This window comes from Haliotis cracherodii, unplaced genomic scaffold (assembly GCF_022045235.1).
Source record: "Haliotis cracherodii isolate W230 unplaced genomic scaffold, xgHalCrac1.p SCAF_16, whole genome shotgun sequence".
NCBI classification, from domain to species: Eukaryota; Metazoa; Mollusca; class Gastropoda; order Lepetellida; family Haliotidae; genus Haliotis; species Haliotis cracherodii.
In genome coordinates this window covers 13,410,515-13,431,903 of record NW_027266271.1, presented here as the reverse complement: position 1 = coordinate 13,431,903, position 21,389 = coordinate 13,410,515, and the positions used below count along the sequence as shown (strand labels likewise).

Here is a 21,389-nt window from a genome sequence, read left to right as displayed (position 1 = left end):
GTTCTTCAACCGAAAGTTCATCAGCTGTAGAAACGACTTCAACCTCTCCTTCTCAAACCGCAACGGAGCTCTCCTCACAATCATCTGGTGGCTCTCATCCAGGAACGTATGTTGCATCCCAAAGCTTTGCAACAACATCAACGGATAAAGTGACATCGCCCACTGAGACATCTACAGAAAGTGCATCAACTGAATCCACGACTTCTACCGTCAGTGAGATGTCCTCCAGTTCGCCAACCTCTTCCTTAACACCTTCAACAATAGCATCCAAATCCACACAAGGATCGACTACAAGTGCAACAACTGAGCCTTCGACAACCAGTACAGGGGAGGTGACATCATCCACTGAAGAATCCACAAGCACAGTTTCCATGTCCTCTCTGACAAGTGGGATTTCTTCCAGCATACCAACTTCTTCCTTCAGTACTGAGATAACATCGGAATCCACACAAGAATCGTCTACGAGTTCTTCAACCGAAAGTTCATCAGCTGTAGAAACGACTTCAACCTCTCCTTCTGAAACCGCAACGGAGCTCTCCTCACAAGCATCCAGTGGCTCTCATCCAGGAACGTATGTCGCATCCCAAAGCTCTGCAACAACATCAACGGATAAAGTGACATCGGCCACTGAGACATCTACAGAAAGTGCATCAACTGAATCCACGACTTCTACCGTCAGTGAGATGTCCTCCAGTTCGCCAACCTCTTCCTTAACACCTTCAACAATAGCATCCAAATCCACACAAGGATCGACTACAAGTGCAACAACTGAGCCTTCGACAACCATTACAGGGGAGGTGACATCATCCACTGAAGAATCCACAAGCACAGTTTCCATGTCCTCTCTGACAAGTGGGATTTCTTCCAGCATACCAACTTCTTCCTTCAGTACTGAGATAACAACGGAATCCACACAAGAATCGTCTACGAGTTCTTCAACCGAAAGTTCATCAGCTGTAGAAACGAATTCAACCTCTCCTTCTCAAACCGCAACAGAGCTCTCCTCACAAGCATCCAGTGGCTCTCATCCAGGAACGTATGCTGCATCCCAAAGCTCTGCAACAACATCAACGGCAGAAGTGACATCGTCCACTGAGCCATATACAGAAAGTGCATCAACTAAATCCACGACTTCTACCGTCAGTGATATGTCCTCCAGTTCGCCAACCTCTTCCTTAACACCTTCAACAATAGCATCCAAATCCACACAAGGATCGACTACAAGTGCAACAACTGAGCCTTCGTCAACCAGTACAGGGGAGGTGACATCATCCACTGAAGAATCCACAAGCACAGTTTCCATGTCCTCTCTGACAAGTGGGATTTCTTCCAGCATACCAACTTCTTCCTTCAGTACTGAGATAACATCGGAATCCACACAAGAATCGTCTACGAGTTCTTCAACCAAAAGTTCATCAGCTGTAGAAACGACTTCAACATCTCCTTCTCAAACCGCAACGGAGCTCTCCTCACAAGCGTCCGGTGGCTCTCATCCAGGAACGTATGCTGTATCCCAAAGCTCTGCAACAACATCAACGGCGGAAGTGACATCGTCCGCTGAGCCATCTACAGAAAGTGCATCAACTGAATCCACGACTTCTCCAGTCAGTGAGATGTCCTCCAGTTCGCCAACCTCTTCCTTAACACCTTCAACGATAGCATCCGAATCCACACAAGGATCGACTACAAGTGCAACAACTGAGCCTTCGACAACCAGTACAGGGGAGGTGACATCATCCACTGAAGAATCCACAAGCACAGTTTCCATGTCCTCTCTGACAAGTGGGATTTCTTCCAGCATACCAACTTCTTCCTTCAGTACTAAGATAACATCGGAATCCACACAAGAATCGTCTACGAGTTCTTCAACCGAAAGTTCATCAGCTGTAGAAACGACTTCAACCTCTCCTTCTCAAACCGCAACGGAGCTCTCCTCACAATCATCTGGTGGCTCTCATCCAGGAACGTATGCTGCATCTCAAAGCTCTGCAACAACATCAACGGAGGAAGTGACATCGACCACTGAGCCATCTACAGAAAGTGCATCAACTAAATCCACGACTTCTACCGCCAGTGAGATGTCCTCCAGTTCGCCAACCTCTTCCTTAACACCTTCAACAATAGCATCCGAATCCACACAAGGATCGACTACAAGTGCAACAACTGAGCCTTCGACAACCAGTACAGGGGAGGTGACATCATCCACTGAAGAATCCACAAGCACAGTTTTCATGTCCTCTCTGACAAGTGGGATTTCTTCCAGCATACCAACTTCTTCCTTCAGTACTGAGATAACATCGGAATCCACACAAGAATCGTCTACGAGTTCTTCAACCGAAAGTTCATCAGCTGTAGAAACGACTTCAACCTCTCCTTCTCAAACCGCAACGGAGCTCTCCTCACAATCATCTGGTGGCTCTCATCCAGGAACGTATGTTGCATCCCAAAGCTTTGCAACAACATCAACGGATAAAGTGACATCGGCCACTGAGACATCTACAGAAAGTGCATCAACTGAATCCACGACTTCTACCGTCAGTGAGATGTCCTCCAGTTCGCCAACCTCTTCCTTAACACCTTCAACAATAGCATCCAAATCCACACAAGGATCGACTACAAGTGCAACAACTGAGCCTTCGACAACCAGTACAGGGGAGGTGACATCATCCACTGTAGAATCCACAAGCACAGTTTCCATGTCCTCTCTGACAAGTGGGATTTCTTCCAGCATACCAACTTCTTCCTTCAGTACTGAGATAACATCGGAATCCACACAAGAATCGTCTACGAGTTCTTCAACCGAAAGTTCATCAGCTGTAGAAACGACTTCAACCTCTCCTTCTGAAACCGCAACGGAGCTCTCCTCACAAGCATCCAGTGGCTCTCATCCAGGAACGTATGTCGCATCCCAAAGCTCTGCAACAACATCAACGGATAAAGTGACATCGGCCACTGAGACATCTACAGAAAGTGCATCAACTGAATCCACGACTTCTACCGTCAGTGAGATGTCCTCCAGTTCGCCAACCTCTTCCTTAACACCTTCAACAATAGCATCCAAATCCACACAAGGATCGACTACAAGTGCAACAACTGAGCCTTCGACAACCATTACAGGGGAGGTGACATCATCCACTGAAGAATCCACAAGCACAGTTTCCATGTCCTCTCTGACAAGTGGGATTTCTTCCAGCATACCAACTTCTTCCTTCAGTACTGAGATAACAACGGAATCCACACAAGAATCGTCTACGAGTTCTTCAACCGAAAGTTCATCAGCTGTAGAAACGACTTCAACCTCTCCTTCTCAAACCGCAACAGAGCTCTCCTCACAAGCATCCAGTGGCTCTCATCCAGGAACGTATGCTGCATCCCAAAGCTCTGCAACAACATCAACGGCAGAAGTGACATCGTCCACTGAGCCATATACAGAAAGTGCATCAACTAAATCCACGACTTCTACCGTCAGTGATATGTCCTCCAGTTCGCCAACCTCTTCCTTAACACCTTCAACAATAGCATCCAAATCCACACAAGGATCGACTACAAGTGCAACAACTGAGCCTTCGTCAACCAGTACAGGGGAGGTGACATCATCCACTGAAGAATCCACAAGCACAGTTTCCATGTCCTCTCTGACAAGTGGGATTTCTTCCAGCATACCAACTTCTTCCTTCAGTACTGAGATAACATCGGAATCCACACAAGAATCGTCTACGAGTTCTTCAACCAAAAGTTCATCAGCTGTAGAAACGACTTCAACATCTCCTTCTCAAACCGCAACGGAGCTCTCCTCACAAGCGTCCGGTGGCTCTCATCCAGGAACGTATGCTGTATCCCAAAGCTCTGCAACAACATCAACGGATAAAGTGACATCGCCCACTGAGACATCTAAAGAAAGTGCATCAACTGAATCCACGACTTCTACCGTCAGTGAGATGTCCTCCAGTTCGCCAACCTCTTCCTTAACACCTTCAACAATAGCATCCAAATCCACACAAGGATCGACTACAAGTGCAACAACTGAGCCTTCGACAACCAGTACAGGGGAGGTGACATCATCCACTGTAGAATCCACAAGCACAGTTTCCATGTCCTCTCTGACAAGTGGGATTTCTTCCAGCATACCAACTTCTTCCTTCAGTACTGAGATAACATCGGAATCCACACAAGAATCGTCTACGAGTTCTTCAACCGAAAGTTCATCAGCTGTAGAAACGACTTCAACATCTCCTTCTGAAACCGCAACGGAGCTCTCCTCACAAGCATCCAGTGGCTCTCATCCAGGAACGTATGTCGCATCCCAAAGCTCTGCAACAACATCAACGGATAAAGTGACATCGGCCACTGAGACATCTACAGAAAGTGCATCAACTGAATCCACGACTTCTACCGTCAGTGAGATGTCCTCCAGTTCGCCAACCTCTTCCTTAACACCTTCAACGATAGCATCCGAATCCACACAAGGATCGACTACAAGTGCAACAACTGAGCCTTCGACAACCAGTACAGGGGAGGTGACATCATCCACTGAAGAATCCACAAGCACAGTTTCCATGTCCTCTCTGACAAGTGGGATTTCTTCCAGCATATCAACTTCTTCCTTCAGTACTGAGATAACATCGGAATCCACACAAGAATCGTCTACGAGTTCTTCAACCGAAAGTTCATCAGCTGTAGAAACGACTTCAACCTCTCCTTCTCAAACCGCAACGGAGCTCTCCTCACAATCATCTGGTGGCTCTCATCCAGGAACGTATGTTGCATCCCAAAGCTTTGCAACAACATCAACGGATAAAGTGACATCGGCCACTGAGAAATCTACAGAAAGTGCATCAACTGAATCCACGACTTCTACCGTCAGTGAGATGTCCTCCAGTTCGCCAACCTCTTCCTTAACACCTTCAACAATAGCATCCAAATCCACACAAGGATCGACTACAAGTGCAACAACTGAGCCTTCGACAACCATTACAGGGGAGGTGACATCATCCACTGAAGAATCCACAAGCACAGTTTCCATGTCCTCTCTGACAAGTGGGATTTCTTCCAGCATACCAACTTCTTCCTTCAGTACTGAGATAACAACGGAATCCACACAAGAATCGTCTACGAGTTCTTCAACCGAAAGTTCATCAGCTGTAGAAACGACTTCAACCTCTCCTTCTCAAACCGCAACAGAGCTCTCCTCACAAGCATCCAGTGGCTCTCATCCAGGAACGTATGCTGCATCCCAAAGCTCTGCAACAACATCAACGGCAGAAGTGACATCGTCCACTGAGCCATATACAGAAAGTGCATCAACTAAATCCACGACTTCTACCGTCAGTGATATGTCCTCCAGTTCGCCAACCTCTTCCTTAACACCTTCAACAATAGCATCCAAATCCACACAAGGATCGACTACAAGTGCAACAACTGAGCCTTCGACAACCAGTACAGGGGAGGTGACATCATCCACTGAAGAATCCACAAGCACAGTTTCCATGTCCTCTCTGACAAGTGGGATTTCTTCCAGCATACCAACTTCTTCCTTCAGTACTGAGATAACATCGGAATCCACACAAGAATCGTCTACGAGTTCTTCAACCAAAAGTTCATCAGCTGTAGAAACGACTTCAACATCTCCTTCTCAAACCGCAACGGAGCTCTCCTCACAAGCGTCCGGTGGCTCTCATCCAGGAACGTATGCTGTATCCCAAAGCTCTGCAACAACATCAACGGCGGAAGTGACATCGTCCGCTGAGCCATCTACAGAAAGTGCATCAACTGAATCCACGACTTCTCCAGTCAGTGAGATGTCCTCCAGTTCGCCAACCTCTTCCTTAACACCTTCAACGATAGCATCCGAATCCACACAAGGATCGACTACAAGTGCAACAACTGATCCTTCGACAACCAGTACAGGGGAGGTGACATCATCCACTGAAGAATCCACAAGCACAGTTTCCATGTCCTCTCTGACAAGTGGGATTTCTTCCAGCATATCAACTTCTTCCTTCAGTACTGAGATAACATCGGAATCCACACAAGAATCGTCTACGAGTTCTTCAACCGAAAGTTCATCAGCTGTAGAAACGACTTCAACCTCTCCTTCTCAAACCGCAACGGAGCTCTCCTCACAATCATCTGGTGGCTCTCATCCAGGAACGTATGTTGCATCCCAAAGCTTTGCAACAACATCAACGGATAAAGTGACATCGGCCACTGAGACATCTACAGAAAGTGCATCAACTGAATCCACGACTTCTACCGTCAGTGAGATGTCCTCCAGTTCGCCAACCTCTTCCTTAACACCTTCAACAATAGCATCCAAATCCACACAAGGATCGACTACAAGTGCAACAACTGAGCCTTCGACAACCATTACAGGGGAGGTGACATCATCCACTGAAGAATCCACAAGCACAGTTTCCATGTCCTCTCTGACAAGTGGGATTTCTTCCAGCATACCAACTTCTTCCTTCAGTACTGAGATAACAACGGAATCCACACAAGAATCGTCTACGAGTTCTTCAACCGAAAGTTCATCAGCTGTAGAAACGACTTCAACCTCTCCTTCTCAAACCGCAACAGAGCTCTCCTCACAAGCATCCAGTGGCTCTCATCCAGGAACGTATGCTGCATCCCAAAGCTCTGCAACAACATCAACGGCAGAAGTGACATCGTCCACTGAGCCATATACAGAAAGTGCATCAACTAAATCCACGACTTCTACCGTCAGTGATATGTCCTCCAGTTCGCCAACCTCTTCCTTAACACCTTCAACAATAGCATCCAAATCCACACAAGGATCGACTACAAGTGCAACAACTGAGCCTTCGACAACCAGTACAGGGGAGGTGACATCATCCACTGAAGAATCCACAAGCACAGTTTCCATGTCCTCTCTGACAAGTGGGATTTCTTCCAGCATACCAACTTCTTCCTTCAGTACTGAGATAACATCGGAATCCACACAAGAATCGTCTACGAGTTCTTCAACCAAAAGTTCATCAGCTGTAGAAACGACTTCAACCTCTCCTTCTGAAACCGCAACGGAGCTCTCCTCACAAGCGTCCGGTGGCTCTCATCCAGGAACGTATGCTGTATCCCAAAGCTCTGCAACAACATCAACGGCGGAAGTGACATCGTCCGCTGAGCCATCTACAGAAAGTGCATCAACTGAATCCACGACTTCTCCAGTCAGTGAGATGTCCTCCAGTTCGCCAACCTCTTCCTTAACACCTTCAACGATAGCATCCGAATCCACACAAGGATCGACTACAAGTGCAACAACTGATCCTTCGACAACCAGTACAGGGGAGGTGACATCATCCACTGAAGAATCCACAAGCACAGTTTCCATGTCCTCTCTGACAAGTGGGATTTCTTCCAGCATACCATCTTCTTCCTTCAGTACTAAGATAACATCGGAATCCACACAAGAATCGTCTACGAGTTCTTCAACCGAAAGTTCATCAGCTGTAGAAACGACTTCAACCTCTCCTTCTCAAACCGCAACGGAGCTCTCCTCACAATCATCTGGTGGCTCTCATCCAGAAACGTATGCTGCATCTCAAAGCTCTGCAACAACATCAACGGAGGAAGTGACATCGACCACTGAGCCATCTACAGAAAGTGCATCAACTAAATCCACGACTTCTACCGCCAGTGAGATGTCCTCCAGTTCGCCAACCTCTTCCTTAACACCTTCAACAATAGCATCCGAATCCACACAAGGATCGACTACAAGTGCAACAACTGAGCCTTCGACAACCAGTACAGGGGAGGTGACATCATCCACTGAAGAATCCACAAGCACAGTTTTCATGTCCTCTCTGACAAGTGGGATTTCTTCCAGCATACCAACTTCTTCCTTCAGTACTGAGATAACATCGGAATCCACACAAGAATCGTCTACGAGTTCTTCAACCGAGAGTTCATCAGCTGTAGAAACGACTTCAACCTCTCCTTCTCAAACCGCAACGGAGCTCTCCTCACAATCATCTGGTGGCTCTCATCCAGGAACGTATGTTGCATCCCAAAGCTCTGCAACAACATCAACGGATAAAGTGACATCGCCCACTGAGACATCTACAGAAAGTGCATCAACTGAATCCACGACTTCTACCGTCAGTGAGATGTCCTCCAGTTCGCCAACCTCTTCCTTAACACCTTCAACAATAGCATCCAAATCCACACAAGGATCGACTACAAGTGCAACAACTGAGCCTTCGACAACCAGTACAGGGGAGGTGACATCATCCACAGTAGAATCCACAAGCACAGTTTCCATGTCCTCTCTGACAAGTGGGATTTCTTCCAGCATACCAACTTCTTCCTTCAGTACTGAGATAACAACGGAATCCACACAAGAATCGTCTACGAGTTCTTCAACCGAAAGTTCATCAGCTGTAGAAACGACTTCAACCTCTCCTTCTCAAACCGCAACAGAGCTCTCCTCACAAGCATCCAGTGGCTCTCATCCAGGAACGTATGTTGCATCCCAAAGCTCTGCAACAACATCAACGGCAGAAGTGACATCGACCACTGAGCCATATACAGAAAGTGCATCAACTAAATCCACGACTTCTACCGTCAGTGATATGTCCTCCAGTTCGCCAACCTCTTCCTTAACACCTTCAACAATAGCATCCGAATCCACACAAGGATCGACTACAAGTGCAACAACTGAGCCTTCGACAACCAGTACAGGGGAGGTGACATCATCCACTGAAGAATCCACAAGCACAGTTTCCATGTCTTCTCTGACAAGTGGGATTTCTTCTAGCATACCAACTTCTTCCTTCAGTACTGAGATAACAACGGAATCCACACAAGAATCGTCTACGAGTTCTTCAACCGAAAGTTCATCAGCTGTAGAAACGACTTCAACATCTCCTTCTCAAACCGCAACGGAGCTCTCCTCACAAGCATCCAGTGGCTCTCATCCAGGAACGTATGTTGCATCCCAAAGCTCTGCAACAACATCAACGGATAAAGTGACATCGCCCACTGAGACATCTACAGAAAGTGCATCAACTGAATCCACGACTTCTACCGCCAGTGAGATGTCCTCCAGTTCGCCAACCTCTTCCTTAACACCTTCAACAATAGCATCCAAATCCACACAAGGATCGACTACAAGTGCAACAACTGAGCCTTCGACAACCAGTACAGGGGAGGTGACATCATCCACTGAAGAATCCACAAGCACAGTTTCCATGTCCTCTCTGACAAGTGGGATTTCTTCCAGCATACCAACTTCTTCCTTCAGTACTGAGATAACATCGGAATCCACACAAGAATCGTCTACGAGTTCTTCAACCGAAAGTTCATCAGCTGTAGAAACGACTTCAACCTCTCCTTCTCAAACCGCAACGGAGCTCTCCTCACAATCATCTGGTGGCTCTCATCCAGGAACGTATGTTGCATCCCAAAGCTCTGCAACAACATCAACGGATAAAGTGACATCGCCCACTGAGACATCTACAGAAAGTGCATCAACTGAATCCACGACTTCTACCGTCAGTGAGATGTCCTCCAGTTCGCCAACCTCTTCCTTAACACCTTCAACAATAGCATCCAAATCCACACAAGGATCGACTACAAGTGCAACAACTGAGCCTTCGACAACCAGTACAGGGGAGGTGACATCATCCACTGTAGAATCCACAAGCACAGTTTCCATGTCCTCTCTGACAAGTGGGATTTCTTCCAGCATACCAACTTCTTCCTTCAGTACTGAAATAACATCGGAATCCACACAAGAATCGTCTACGAGTTCTTCAACCGAAAGTTCATCAGCTGTAGAAACGACTTCAACATCTCCTTCTCAAACCGCAACGGAGCTCTCCTCACAAGCATCCAGTGGCTCTCATCCAGGAACGTATGTCGCATCCCAAAGCTCTGCAACAACATCAACGGATAAAGTGACATCGGCCACTGAGACATCTACAGAAAGTGCATCAACTGAATCCACGACTTCTACTGTCAGTGAGATGTCCTCCAGTTCGCCAACCTCTTCCTTAACACCTTCAACAATAGCATCCAAATCCACACAAGGATCGACTACAAGTGCAACAACTGAGCCTTCGACAACCATTACAGGGGAGGTGACATCATCCACTGAAGAATCCACAAACACAGTTTCCATGTCCTCTCTGACAAGTGGGATTTCTTCCAGCATACCAACTTCTTCCTTCAGTACTGAGATAACAACGGAATCCACACAAGAATCGTCTACGAGTTCTTCAACCGAAAGTTCATCAGCTGTAGAAACGACTTCAACCTCTCCTTCTCAAACCGCAACAGAGCTCTCCTCACAAGCATCCAGTGGCTCTCATCCAGGAACGTATGCTGCATCTCAAAGCTCTGCAACAACATCAACGGCAGAAGTGACATCGTCCACTGAGCCATATACAGAAAGTGCATCAACTAAATCCACGACTTCTACCGTCAGTGATATGTCCTCCAGTTCGCCAACCTCTTCCTTAACACCTTCAACAATAGCATCCAAATCCACACAAGGATCGACTACAAGTGCAACAACTGAGCCTTCGACAACCAGTACAGGGGAGGTGACATCATCCACTGAAGAATCCACAAGCACAGTTTCCATGTCCTCTCTGACAAGTGGGATTTCTTCCAGCATACCAACTTCTTCCTTCAGTACTGAGATAACATCGGAATCCACACAAGAATCGTCTACGAGTTCTTCAACCGAAAGTTCATCAGCTGTAGAAACGACTTCAACATCTCCTTCTCAAACCGCAACGGAGCTCTCTTCACAAGCGTCCGGTGGCTCTCATCCAGGAACGTATGCTGTATCCCAAAGCTCTGCAACAACATCAACGGCGGAAGTGACATCGTCCGCTGAGCCATCTACAGAAAGTGCATCAACTGAATCCACGACTTCTCCAGTCAGTGAGATGTCCTCCAGTTCGCCAACCTCTTCCTTAACACCTTCAACGATAGCATCCGAATCCACACAAGGATCGACTACAAGTGCAACAACTGATCCTTCGACAACCAGTACAGGGGAGGTGACATCATCCACTGAAGAATCCACAGGCACAGTTTCCATGTCCTCTCTGACAAGTGGGATTTCTTCCAGCATACCAACTTCTTCCTTCAGTACTAAGATAACATCGGAATCCACACAAGAATCGTCTACGAGTTCTTCAACCGAAAGTTCATCAGCTGTAGAAACGACTTCAACCTCTCCTTCTCAAACCGCAACGGAGCTCTCCTCACAATCATCTGGTGGCTCTCATCCAGGAACGTATGCTGCATCTCAAAGCTCTGCAACAACATCAACGGAGGAAGTGACATCGACCACTGAGCCATCTACAGAAAGTGCATCAACTAAATCCACGACTTCTCCAGTCAGTGAGATGTCCTCCAGTTCGCCAACCTCTTCCTTAACACCTTCAACAATAGCATCCAAATCCACACAAGGATCGACTACAAGTGCAACAACTGAGCCTTCGACAACCAGTACAGGGGAGGTGACATCATCCACTGTAGAATCCACAAGCACAGTTTCCATGTCCTCTCTGACAAGTGGGATTTCTTCCAGCATACCAACTTCTTCCTTCAGTACTGAGATAACATCGGAATCCACACAAGAATCGTCTACGAGTTCTTCAACCGAAAGTTCATCAGCTGTAGAAACGACTTCAACCTCTCCTTCTCAAACCGCAACGGAGCTCTCCTCACAAGCATCCAGTGGCTCTCATCCAGGAACGTATGTCGCATCCCAAAGCTCTGCAACAACATCAACGGATAAAGTGACATCGCCCACTGAGACATCTACAGAAAGTGCATCAACTGAATCCACGACTTCTACCGTCAGTGAGATGTCCTCCAGTTCGCCAACCTCTTCCTTAACACCTTCAACAATAGCATCCAAATCCACACAAGGATCGACTACAAGTGCAACAACTGAGCCTTCGACAACCATTACAGGGGAGGTGACATCATCCACTGAAGAATCCACAAGCACAGTTTCCATGTCCTCTCTGACAAGTGGGATTTCTTCCAGCATACCAACTTCTTCCTTCAGTACTGAGATAACAACGGAATCCACACAAGAATCGTCTACGAGTTCTTCAACCGAAAGTTCATCAGCTGTAGAAACGACTTCAACATCTCCTTCTCAAACCGCAACAGAGCTCTCCTCACAAGCATCCAGTGGCTCTCATCCAGGAACGTATGCTGCATCCCAAAGCTCTGCAACAACATCAACGGCGGAAGTGACATCGTCCGCTGAGCCATCTACAGAAAGTGCATCAACTGAATCCACGACTTCTCCAGTCAGTGAGATGTCCTCCAGTTCGCCAACCTCTTCCTTAACACCTTCAACGATAGCATCCGAATCCACACAAGGATCGACTACAAGTGCAACAACTGAGCCTTCGACAACCAGTACAGGGGAGGTGACATCATCCACTGAAGAATCCACAAGCACAGTTTCCATGTCCTCTCTGACAAGTGGGATTTCTTCCAGCATACCAACTTCTTCCTTCAGTACTAAGATAACATCGGAATCCACACAAGAATCGTCTACGAGTTCTTCAACCGAAAGTTCATCAGCTGTAGAAACGACTTCAACCTCTCCTTCTCAAACCGCAACGGAGCTCTCCTCACAATCATCTGGTGGCTCTCATCCAGGAACGTATGCTGCATCTCAAAGCTCTGCAACAACATCAACGGAGGAAGTGACATCGACCACTGAGCCATCTACAGAAAGTGCATCAACTAAATCCACGACTTCTACAGCCAGTGAGATGTCCTCCAGTTCGCCAACCTCTTCCTTAACACCTTCAACAATAGCATCCAAATCCACACAAGGATCGACTACAAGTGCAACAACTGAGCCTTCGACAACCAGTACAGGGGAGGTGACATCATCCACTGAAGAATCCACAAGCACAGTTTTCATGTCCTCTCTGACAAGTGGGATTTCTTCCAGCATACCAACTTCTTCCTTCAGTACTGAGATAACATCGGAATCCACACAAGAATCGTCTACGAGTTCTTCAACCGAAAGTTCATCAGCTGTAGAAACGACTTCAACCTCTCCTTCTCAAACCGCAACAGAGCTCTCCTCACAAGCATCCAGTGGCTCTCATCCAGGAACGTATGCTGCATCCCAAAGCTCTGCAACAACATCAACGGCAGAAGTGACATCGTCCACTGAGCCATATACAGAAAGTGCATCAACTAAATCCACGACTTCTACTGTCAGTGATATGTCCTCCAGTTCGCCAACCTCTTCCTTAACACCTTCAACAATAGCATCCGAATCCACACAAGGATCGACTACAAGTGCAACAACTGAGCCTTCGACAACCAGTACAGGGGAGGTGACATCATCCACTGAAGAATCCACAAGCACAGTTTCCATGTCTTCTCTGACAAGTGGGATTTCTTCCAGCATACCAACTTCTTCCTTCAGTACTGAGATAACCTCGGAATCCACACAAGAATCGTCTACGAGTTCTTCAACCGAAAGTTCATCAGCTGTAGAAACGACTTCAACATCTCCTTCTCAAACCGCAACGGAGCTCTCCTCACAAGCATCCAGTGGCTCTCATCCAGGAACGTATGTCGCATCCCAAAGCTCTGCAACAACATCAACGGATAAAGTGACATCGGCCACTGAGACATCTACAGAAAGTGCATCAACTGAATCCACGACTTCTACTGTCAGTGAGATGTCCTCCAGTTCGCCAACCTCTTCCTTAACACCTTCAACAATAGCATCCAAATCCACACAAGGATCGACTACAAGTGCAACAACTGAGCCTTCGACAACCATTACAGGGGAGGTGACATCATCCACTGAAGAATCCACAAACACAGTTTCCATGTCCTCTCTGACAAGTGGGATTTCTTCCAGCATACCAACTTCTTCCTTCAGTACTGAGATAACAACGGAATCCACACAAGAATCGTCTACGAGTTCTTCAACCGAAAGTTCATCAGCTGTAGAAACGACTTCAACCTCTCCTTCTCAAACCGCAACAGAGCTCTCCTCACAAGCATCCAGTGGCTCTCATCCAGGAACGTATGCTGCATCTCAAAGCTCTGCAACAACATCAACGGCAGAAGTGACATCGTCCACTGAGCCATATACAGAAAGTGCATCAACTAAATCCACGACTTCTACCGTCAGTGATATGTCCTCCAGTTCGCCAACCTCTTCCTTAACACCTTCAACAATAGCATCCAAATCCACACAAGGATCGACTACAAGTGCAACAACTGAGCCTTCGACAACCAGTACAGGGGAGGTGACATCATCCACTGAAGAATCCACAAGCACAGTTTCCATGTCCTCTCTGACAAGTGGGATTTCTTCCAGCATACCAACTTCTTCCTTCAGTACTGAGATAACATCGGAATCCACACAAGAATCGTCTACGAGTTCTTCAACCGAAAGTTCATCAGCTGTAGAAACGACTTCAACATCTCCTTCTCAAACCGCAACGGAGCTCTCTTCACAAGCGTCCGGTGGCTCTCATCCAGGAACGTATGCTGTATCCCAAAGCTCTGCAACAACATCAACGGCGGAAGTGACATCGTCCGCTGAGCCATCTACAGAAAGTGCATCAACTGAATCCACGACTTCTCCAGTCAGTGAGATGTCCTCCAGTTCGCCAACCTCTTCCTTAACACCTTCAACGATAGCATCCGAATCCACACAAGGATCGACTACAAGTGCAACAACTGATCCTTCGACAACCAGTACAGGGGAGGTGACATCATCCACTGAAGAATCCACAGGCACAGTTTCCATGTCCTCTCTGACAAGTGGGATTTCTTCCAGCATACCAACTTCTTCCTTCAGTACTAAGATAACATCGGAATCCACACAAGAATCGTCTACGAGTTCTTCAACCGAAAGTTCATCAGCTGTAGAAACGACTTCAACCTCTCCTTCTCAAACCGCAACGGAGCTCTCCTCACAATCATCTGGTGGCTCTCATCCAGGAACGTATGCTGCATCTCAAAGCTCTGCAACAACATCAACGGAGGAAGTGACATCGACCACTGAGCCATCTACAGAAAGTGCATCAACTAAATCCACGACTTCTCCAGTCAGTGAGATGTCCTCCAGTTCGCCAACCTCTTCCTTAACACCTTCAACAATAGCATCCAAATCCACACAAGGATCGACTACAAGTGCAACAACTGAGCCTTCGACAACCAGTACAGGGGAGGTGACATCATCCACTGTAGAATCCACAAGCACAGTTTCCATGTCCTCTCTGACAAGTGGGATTTCTTCCAGCATACCAACTTCTTCCTTCAGTACTGAGATAACATCGGAATCCACACAAGAATCGTCTACGAGTTCTTCAACCGAAAGTTCATCAGCTGTAGAAACGACTTCAACCTCTCCTTCTCAAACCGCAACGGAGCTCTCCTCACAAGCATCCAGTGGCTCTCATCCAGGAACGTATGTCGCATCCCAAAGCTCTGCAACAACATCAACGGATAAAGTGACATCGCCCACTGAGACATCTACAGAAAGTGCATCAACTGAATCCACGACTTCTACCGTCAGTGAGATGTCCTCCAGTTCGCCAACCTCTTCCTTAACACCTTCAACAATAGCATCCAAATCCACACAAGGATCGACTACAAGTGCAACAACTGAGCCTTCGACAACCATTACAGGGGAGGTGACATCATCCACTGAAGAATCCACAAGCACAGTTTCCATGTCCTCTCTGACAAGTGGGATTTCTTCCAGCATACCAACTTCTTCCTTCAGTACTGAGATAACAACGGAATCCACACAAGAATCGTCTACGAGTTCTTCAACCGAAAGTTCATCAGCTGTAGAAACGACTTCAACATCTCCTTCTCAAACCGCAACAGAGCTCTCCTCACAAGCATCCAGTGGCTCTCATCCAGGAACGTATGTTGCATCCCAAAGCTCTGCAACAACATCAACGGCAGAAGTGACATCGTCCACTGAGCCATATACAGAAAGTGCATCAACTAAATCCACGACTTCTACCGTCAGTGATATGTCCTCCAGTTCGCCAACCTCTTCCTTAACACCTTCAACAATAGCATCCAAATCCACACAAGGATCGACTACAAGTGCAACAACTGAGCCTTCGACAACCAGTACAGGGGAGGTGACATCATCCACTGAAGAATCCACAAGCACAGTTTCCATGTCCTCTCTGACAAGTGGGATTTCTTCCAGCATACCAACTTCTTCCTTCAGTACTGAGATAACATCGGAATCCACACAAGAATCGTCTACGAGTTCTTCAACCAAAAGTTCATCAGCTGTAGAAACGACTTCAACATCTCCTTCTCAAACCGCAACGGAGCTCTCCTCACAAGCGTCCGGTGGCTCTCATCCAGGAACGTATGCTGCATCCCAAAGCTCTGCAACAACATCAACGGCGGAAGTGACATCGTCCGCTGAGCCATCTACAGAAAGTGCATCAACTGAATCCACGACTTCTCCAGTCAGTGAGATGTCCTCCAGTTCGCCAACCTCTTCCTTAACACCTTCAACGATAGCATCCGAATCCACACAAGGATCGACTACAAGTGCAACAACTGAGCCTTCGACAACCAGTACAGGGGAGGTGACATCATCCACTGAAGAATCCACAAGCACAGTTTCCATGTCCTCTCTGACAAGTGGGATTTCTTCCAGCATACCAACTTCTTCCTTCAGTACTAAGATAACATCGGAATCCACACAAGAATCGTCTACGAGTTCTTCAACCGAAAGTTCATCAGCTGTAGAAACGACTTCAACCTCTCCTTCTCAAACCGCAACGGAGCTCTCCTCACAATCATCTGGTGGCTCTCATCCAGGAACGTATGCTGCATCTCAAAGCTCTGCAACAACATCAACGGAGGAAGTGACATCGACCACTGAGCCATCTACAGAAAGTGCATCAACTAAATCCACGACTTCTACAGCCAGTGAGATGTCCTCCAGTTCGCCAACCTCTTCCTTAACACCTTCAACAATAGCATCCAAATCCACACAAGGATCGACTACAAGTGCAACAACTGAGCCTTCGACAACCAGTACAGGGGAGGTGACATCATCCACTGAAGAATCCACAAGCACAGTTTTCATGTCCTCTCTGACAAGTGGGATTTCTTCCAGCATACCAACTTCTTCCTTCAGTACTGAGATAACATCGGAATCCACACAAGAATCGTCTACGAGTTCTTCAACCGAAAGTTCATCAGCTGTAGAAACGACTTCAACCTCTCCTTCTCAAACCGCAACAGAGCTCTCCTCACAAGCATCCAGTGGCTCTCATCCAGGAACGTATGCTGCATCCCAAAGCTCTGCAACAACATCAACGGCAGAAGTGACATCGTCCACTGAGCCATATACAGAAAGTGCATCAACTAAATCCACGACTTCTACTGTCAGTGATATGTCCTCCAGTTCGCCAACCTCTTCCTTAACACCTTCAACAATAGCATCCGAATCCACACAAGGATCGACTACAAGTGCAACAACTGAGCCTTCGACAACCAGTACAGGGGAGGTGACATCATCCACTGAAGAATCCACAAGCACAGTTTCCATGTCTTCTCTGACAAGTGGGATTTCTTCCAGCATACCAACTTCTTCCTTCAGTACTGAGATAACCTCGGAATCCACACAAGAATCGTCTACGAGTTCTTCAACCGAAAGTTCATCAGCTGTAGAAACGACTTCAACATCTCCTTCTCAAACCGCAACGGAGCTCTCCTCACAAGCATCCAGTGGCTCTCATCCAGGAACGTATGTTGCATCCCAAAGCTCTGCAACAACATCAACGGATAAAGTGACATCGGCCACTGAGACATCTACAGAAAGTGCATCAACTGAATCCACGACTTCTACTGTCAGTGAGATGTCCTCCAGTTCGCCAACCTCTTCCTTAACACCTTCAACAATAGCATCCAAATCCACACAAGGATCGACTACAAGTGCAACAACTGAGCCTTCGACAACCAGTACAGGGGAGGTGACATCATCCACTGAAGAATCCACAAGCACAGTTTTCATGTCCTCTCTGACAAGTGGGATTTCTTCCAGCATACCAACTTCTTCCTTCAGTACTGAGATAACAACGGAATCCACACAAGAATCGTCTACGAGTTCTTCAACCGAAAGTTCATCAGCTGTAGAAACGACTTCAACCTCTCCTTCTCAAACCGCAACAGAGCTCTCCTCACAAGCATCCAGTGGCTCTCATCCAGGAACGTATGCTGCATCCCAAAGCTCTGCAACAACATCAACGGAGGAAGTGACATCGCCCGCTGAGCCATCTACAGAAAGTGCATCAACTAAATCCACGACTTCTACTGTCAGTGAGATGTTTTCCAGTTCGCCAACCTCTTCCTTAACACCTTCAACAATAGCATCAGAATCCACACAAGGATCGACTGCAAGTGCAACAACTGAGCCTTCGACAACCAGTACCGGGGAGGTGACATCATCCACTGAAGAATCCACAAGCACAGTTTCCATGTCCTCTCTGACAAGTGGGATTTCTTCCAGCATACCAACTTCTTCCTACAGTACTGAGATACCATCGGAATCCACACAAGAATCGTCTACGAGTTCTTCAACCGAAAGTTCATCAGCTGTAGAAACGACTTCAACCTCTCCTTCTCAAACCTCAACGGAGCTCTCCTCACAATCATCTGGTGGCTCTCATCCAGGAACGTATGCTGCATCCCAAAGCTCTGCAACAACATCAACGGCGGAAGTGACATCGCCCACTGAGCCATCTACAGAAAGTGCATCAACTAAATCCACGACTTCTACTGTCAGTGAGATGTCCTCCAGTTCGCCAACCTCTACCTTATCACCTTCAACGATAGCATCCAAATCCACACAAGGATCGACTACAAGTGCAGCAACTGAGCCTTCGACAACCAGTAGAGAAAAGGTGACATCATCCACTGAAGAATCCACAAGCACATTTTCCATGTCCTCTCTGACATCTAGTGGCTCTAACCCAGGAACGTATGCTGCATCCCAAAGCTCTGCAACAACATCAACAGAGGAAGTGATATCGCCCACTGAGCCATCTACAGAGAGTGCATCAACTGAATCCACGACTTCTACTGTCAGTGAGATGTCCTCCAGGTCGCCAACCTCTACCTTATCACCTTCAACGATAGCATCACAATCCACACAAGGATCGACTGCAAGTGCAGCAACTGAGCCTTCGACAACCAGTAGAGAAAAGGTGACATCATCCACTGAAGAATCCACAAGCACATTTTCCATGTCCTTTCTGACATCTAGTGGCTCTAATCCAGGAACGTATGCTGCATCCCAAAGTTCGACAACAACATTAACTGAGGAAGTAACATCGCCCACTGAGCCATCTACAGAGAGTGCATCAACTGAATCCACGACTTCTATTGTCAGTGAGATGTCCTCCAGGTCACAAACCTCTACCTTATCACCTTCAACGATAGCATCACAATCCACACAAGGATCGACTGCAAGTGCAGCAACTGAGCCTTCGACAACCAGTAGAGAAAAATTGACATCATCCACTGAAGAATCCACAAGCACATTTTCCATGTCCTTTCTGACATCCAGTGGCTCTAATCCAGGAACGTATGCTGCATCCCAAAGTTCGACAACAACATTAACTGAGGAAGTAACATCGCCCACTGAGCCATCTACAGAGAGTGCATCAACTGAATCCACGACTTCTATTGTCAGTGAGATGTCCTCCAGGTCGCAAACCTCTACCTTATCACCTTCAACGATAGCATCACAATACACACAAGGATCGACTGCAAGTGCAGCAACTGAGCCTTCGACAACCAGTAGAGAAAAAGTGACATCATCCACTGAAGAATCCACAAGCACATTTTCCATGTCCTCTCTGACATCTAGTGGCTCTAATCCAGGAACGTATGCTGCATCCCAAAGTTCGACAACAACATTAACTGAGGAAGTAACATCGCCCACTGAGCCATCTACAGAAAGTGCATCAACTGAATCCACGACTTCTACTGTCAGTGAGATGTCCTCCAGGTCGCAAACCTCTACCTTATCACCTTCAACGATAGCATCACAATACACACAAGGATCGACTGCAAGTGCAGCAACTGAGCCTTCGACAACCAGTAGAGAAAAAGTGACATCATCCACTGAAGAATCCACAAGCACATTTTCCATGTCCTCTCTGACATCTAGTGGCTCTAATCCAGGAACGTATGCTGCATCCCAAAGCTCTGCAACAACATCAACAGAGGAAGTGACATCGCCCACTGAGCCATCTACAGAGAGTGCATCAACTGAATCCACGACTTCAACCGCCAGTGAGATATCCTCCAGTTCGCTAACCTCTTCTACAGGACCTTCAACGATAGCATCAGAATCCACACCAGGGTCGACTGCAAGTGCACTAAGTGAGTCTTCGAAAAAGGTAGAGAGGAATTGACATGTTCTACTGGTAATCCTATAAATATTGCAACCAGCATAAAGATGGCTATTGCGAAGTTATTTTTGAAGAATAGTTCAGAACGTTTCGGAATAATATATAGTATATAAAATATATGGAGTAATAATGGTATTATTATGTTTTCTTAATATGTTGTTTGTCTATATTATTATCAGTAATCAATCAAATTTGATTAAATAGTGTTTAACAAGATTTTTGAACATCAATTACATGTATTTCTGTACCTGTTTACCTTGTGATTTTTCCAGAACTGTTTCCTTATGGAGACCAGGGTGACACACATCTTACCCATGGTGATGATGTGTATAGCCCCGCAATTAACGTTCCGACTGGATTTACTTGTGGCTGTCAGCGGATACACGACATCTACGTAAGTTCTTTGCATTAGGGAAAGTTGTAATTACCTACATCGATAGTTAAAATTGTTGAAGTACAATAAATATTAACGTTGCGCAAACTGGATGCTTGTTTCATGTTTATTGGTATGAAACTAATTACCTGTATTCTTTTTCAATTTAGTTTATTCATATAGAACTGTAACGCCACAGGCCCATATGACACAATACATGAACATGTGGAAGATCTTAATGTTTTTACGAAGATTCATTTCTTAATAACATGGCATGATATACAAATAGAGATAGGGTTCGTATAGTCGTTACGCTCACATGTGACATTTTAGGACCACCTCCGTGGTCTAGTGGTAGAGTGTCCGCCCGGAGAGCGAAAGGTCCGGGGTTTGATCCCCGGCCGCGTCATACCAAAAGACGTAAAAATATGGTACTTGTTCTTAACCTGTCTTGCGCTCGGAATAAAGGGGCTAAAACAAGGACTGGTCGGCTCGGAGTCAGTATACTGTGTCTGAGTGGGGTATTCATGTTAAACTGCGGCATGGTATCTCAGTGAGCTAGCACTATA

The 21,389-nt window shown here is 46.6% G+C and overlaps 2 protein-coding genes across 2 annotated transcripts; both read left to right on the top strand.

Moving 5' to 3' along the window:
- Window positions 1–218: 218 nt before the first annotated feature.
- On the top strand, window positions 219–16,441 carry LOC139464176 (mucin-2-like). Its single transcript, XM_071245703.1, has 11 exons — window positions 219–321; window positions 919–1,251; window positions 1,963–2,073; window positions 3,823–3,933; window positions 11,263–11,481; window positions 11,728–12,411; window positions 12,658–12,887; window positions 13,842–14,271; window positions 14,983–15,093; window positions 15,913–16,142; window positions 16,292–16,441. Exons 1-11 carry the CDS (start codon window positions 219–221, stop codon window positions 16,439–16,441), a joined length of 2,712 nt encoding a protein of 903 aa, XP_071101804.1.
- Window positions 16,442–17,888: 1,447 nt separating this feature from the next.
- On the top strand, window positions 17,889–20,859 carry LOC139464175 (uncharacterized). Its single transcript, XM_071245702.1, has 3 exons — window positions 17,889–17,991; window positions 18,703–20,418; window positions 20,720–20,859. Exons 1-3 carry the CDS (start codon window positions 17,889–17,891, stop codon window positions 20,857–20,859), a joined length of 1,959 nt encoding a protein of 652 aa, XP_071101803.1.
- Window positions 20,860–21,389: the final 530 nt, after the last annotated feature.

Coding starts and splice junctions, on each gene's coding strand:
- LOC139464176 (XM_071245703.1), top strand. CDS start 219: ATGTCCTCCAGTTCGCCAACCTCTTCCTTAACACCTTCAACAATAGCA. Junction 1,252..1,962: donor AACTGAGCCTTCGTCAACCA/GTACAGGGGAGG, acceptor GCTCTCATCCAG/GAACGTATGCTGCATCTCAA. Junction 15,094..15,912: donor ATCCACGACTTCTCCAGTCA/GTGAGATGTCCT, acceptor GCTCTCATCCAG/GAACGTATGTTGCATCCCAA.
- LOC139464175 (XM_071245702.1), top strand. CDS start 17,889: ATGTCCTCCAGTTCGCCAACCTCTTCCTTAACACCTTCAACAATAGCA. Junction 17,992..18,702: donor AACTGAGCCTTCGACAACCA/GTACAGGGGAGG, acceptor GCTCTCATCCAG/GAACGTATGCTGCATCCCAA. Junction 20,419..20,719: donor GTCGACTGCAAGTGCACTAA/GTGAGTCTTCGA, acceptor TGATTTTTCCAG/AACTGTTTCCTTATGGAGAC.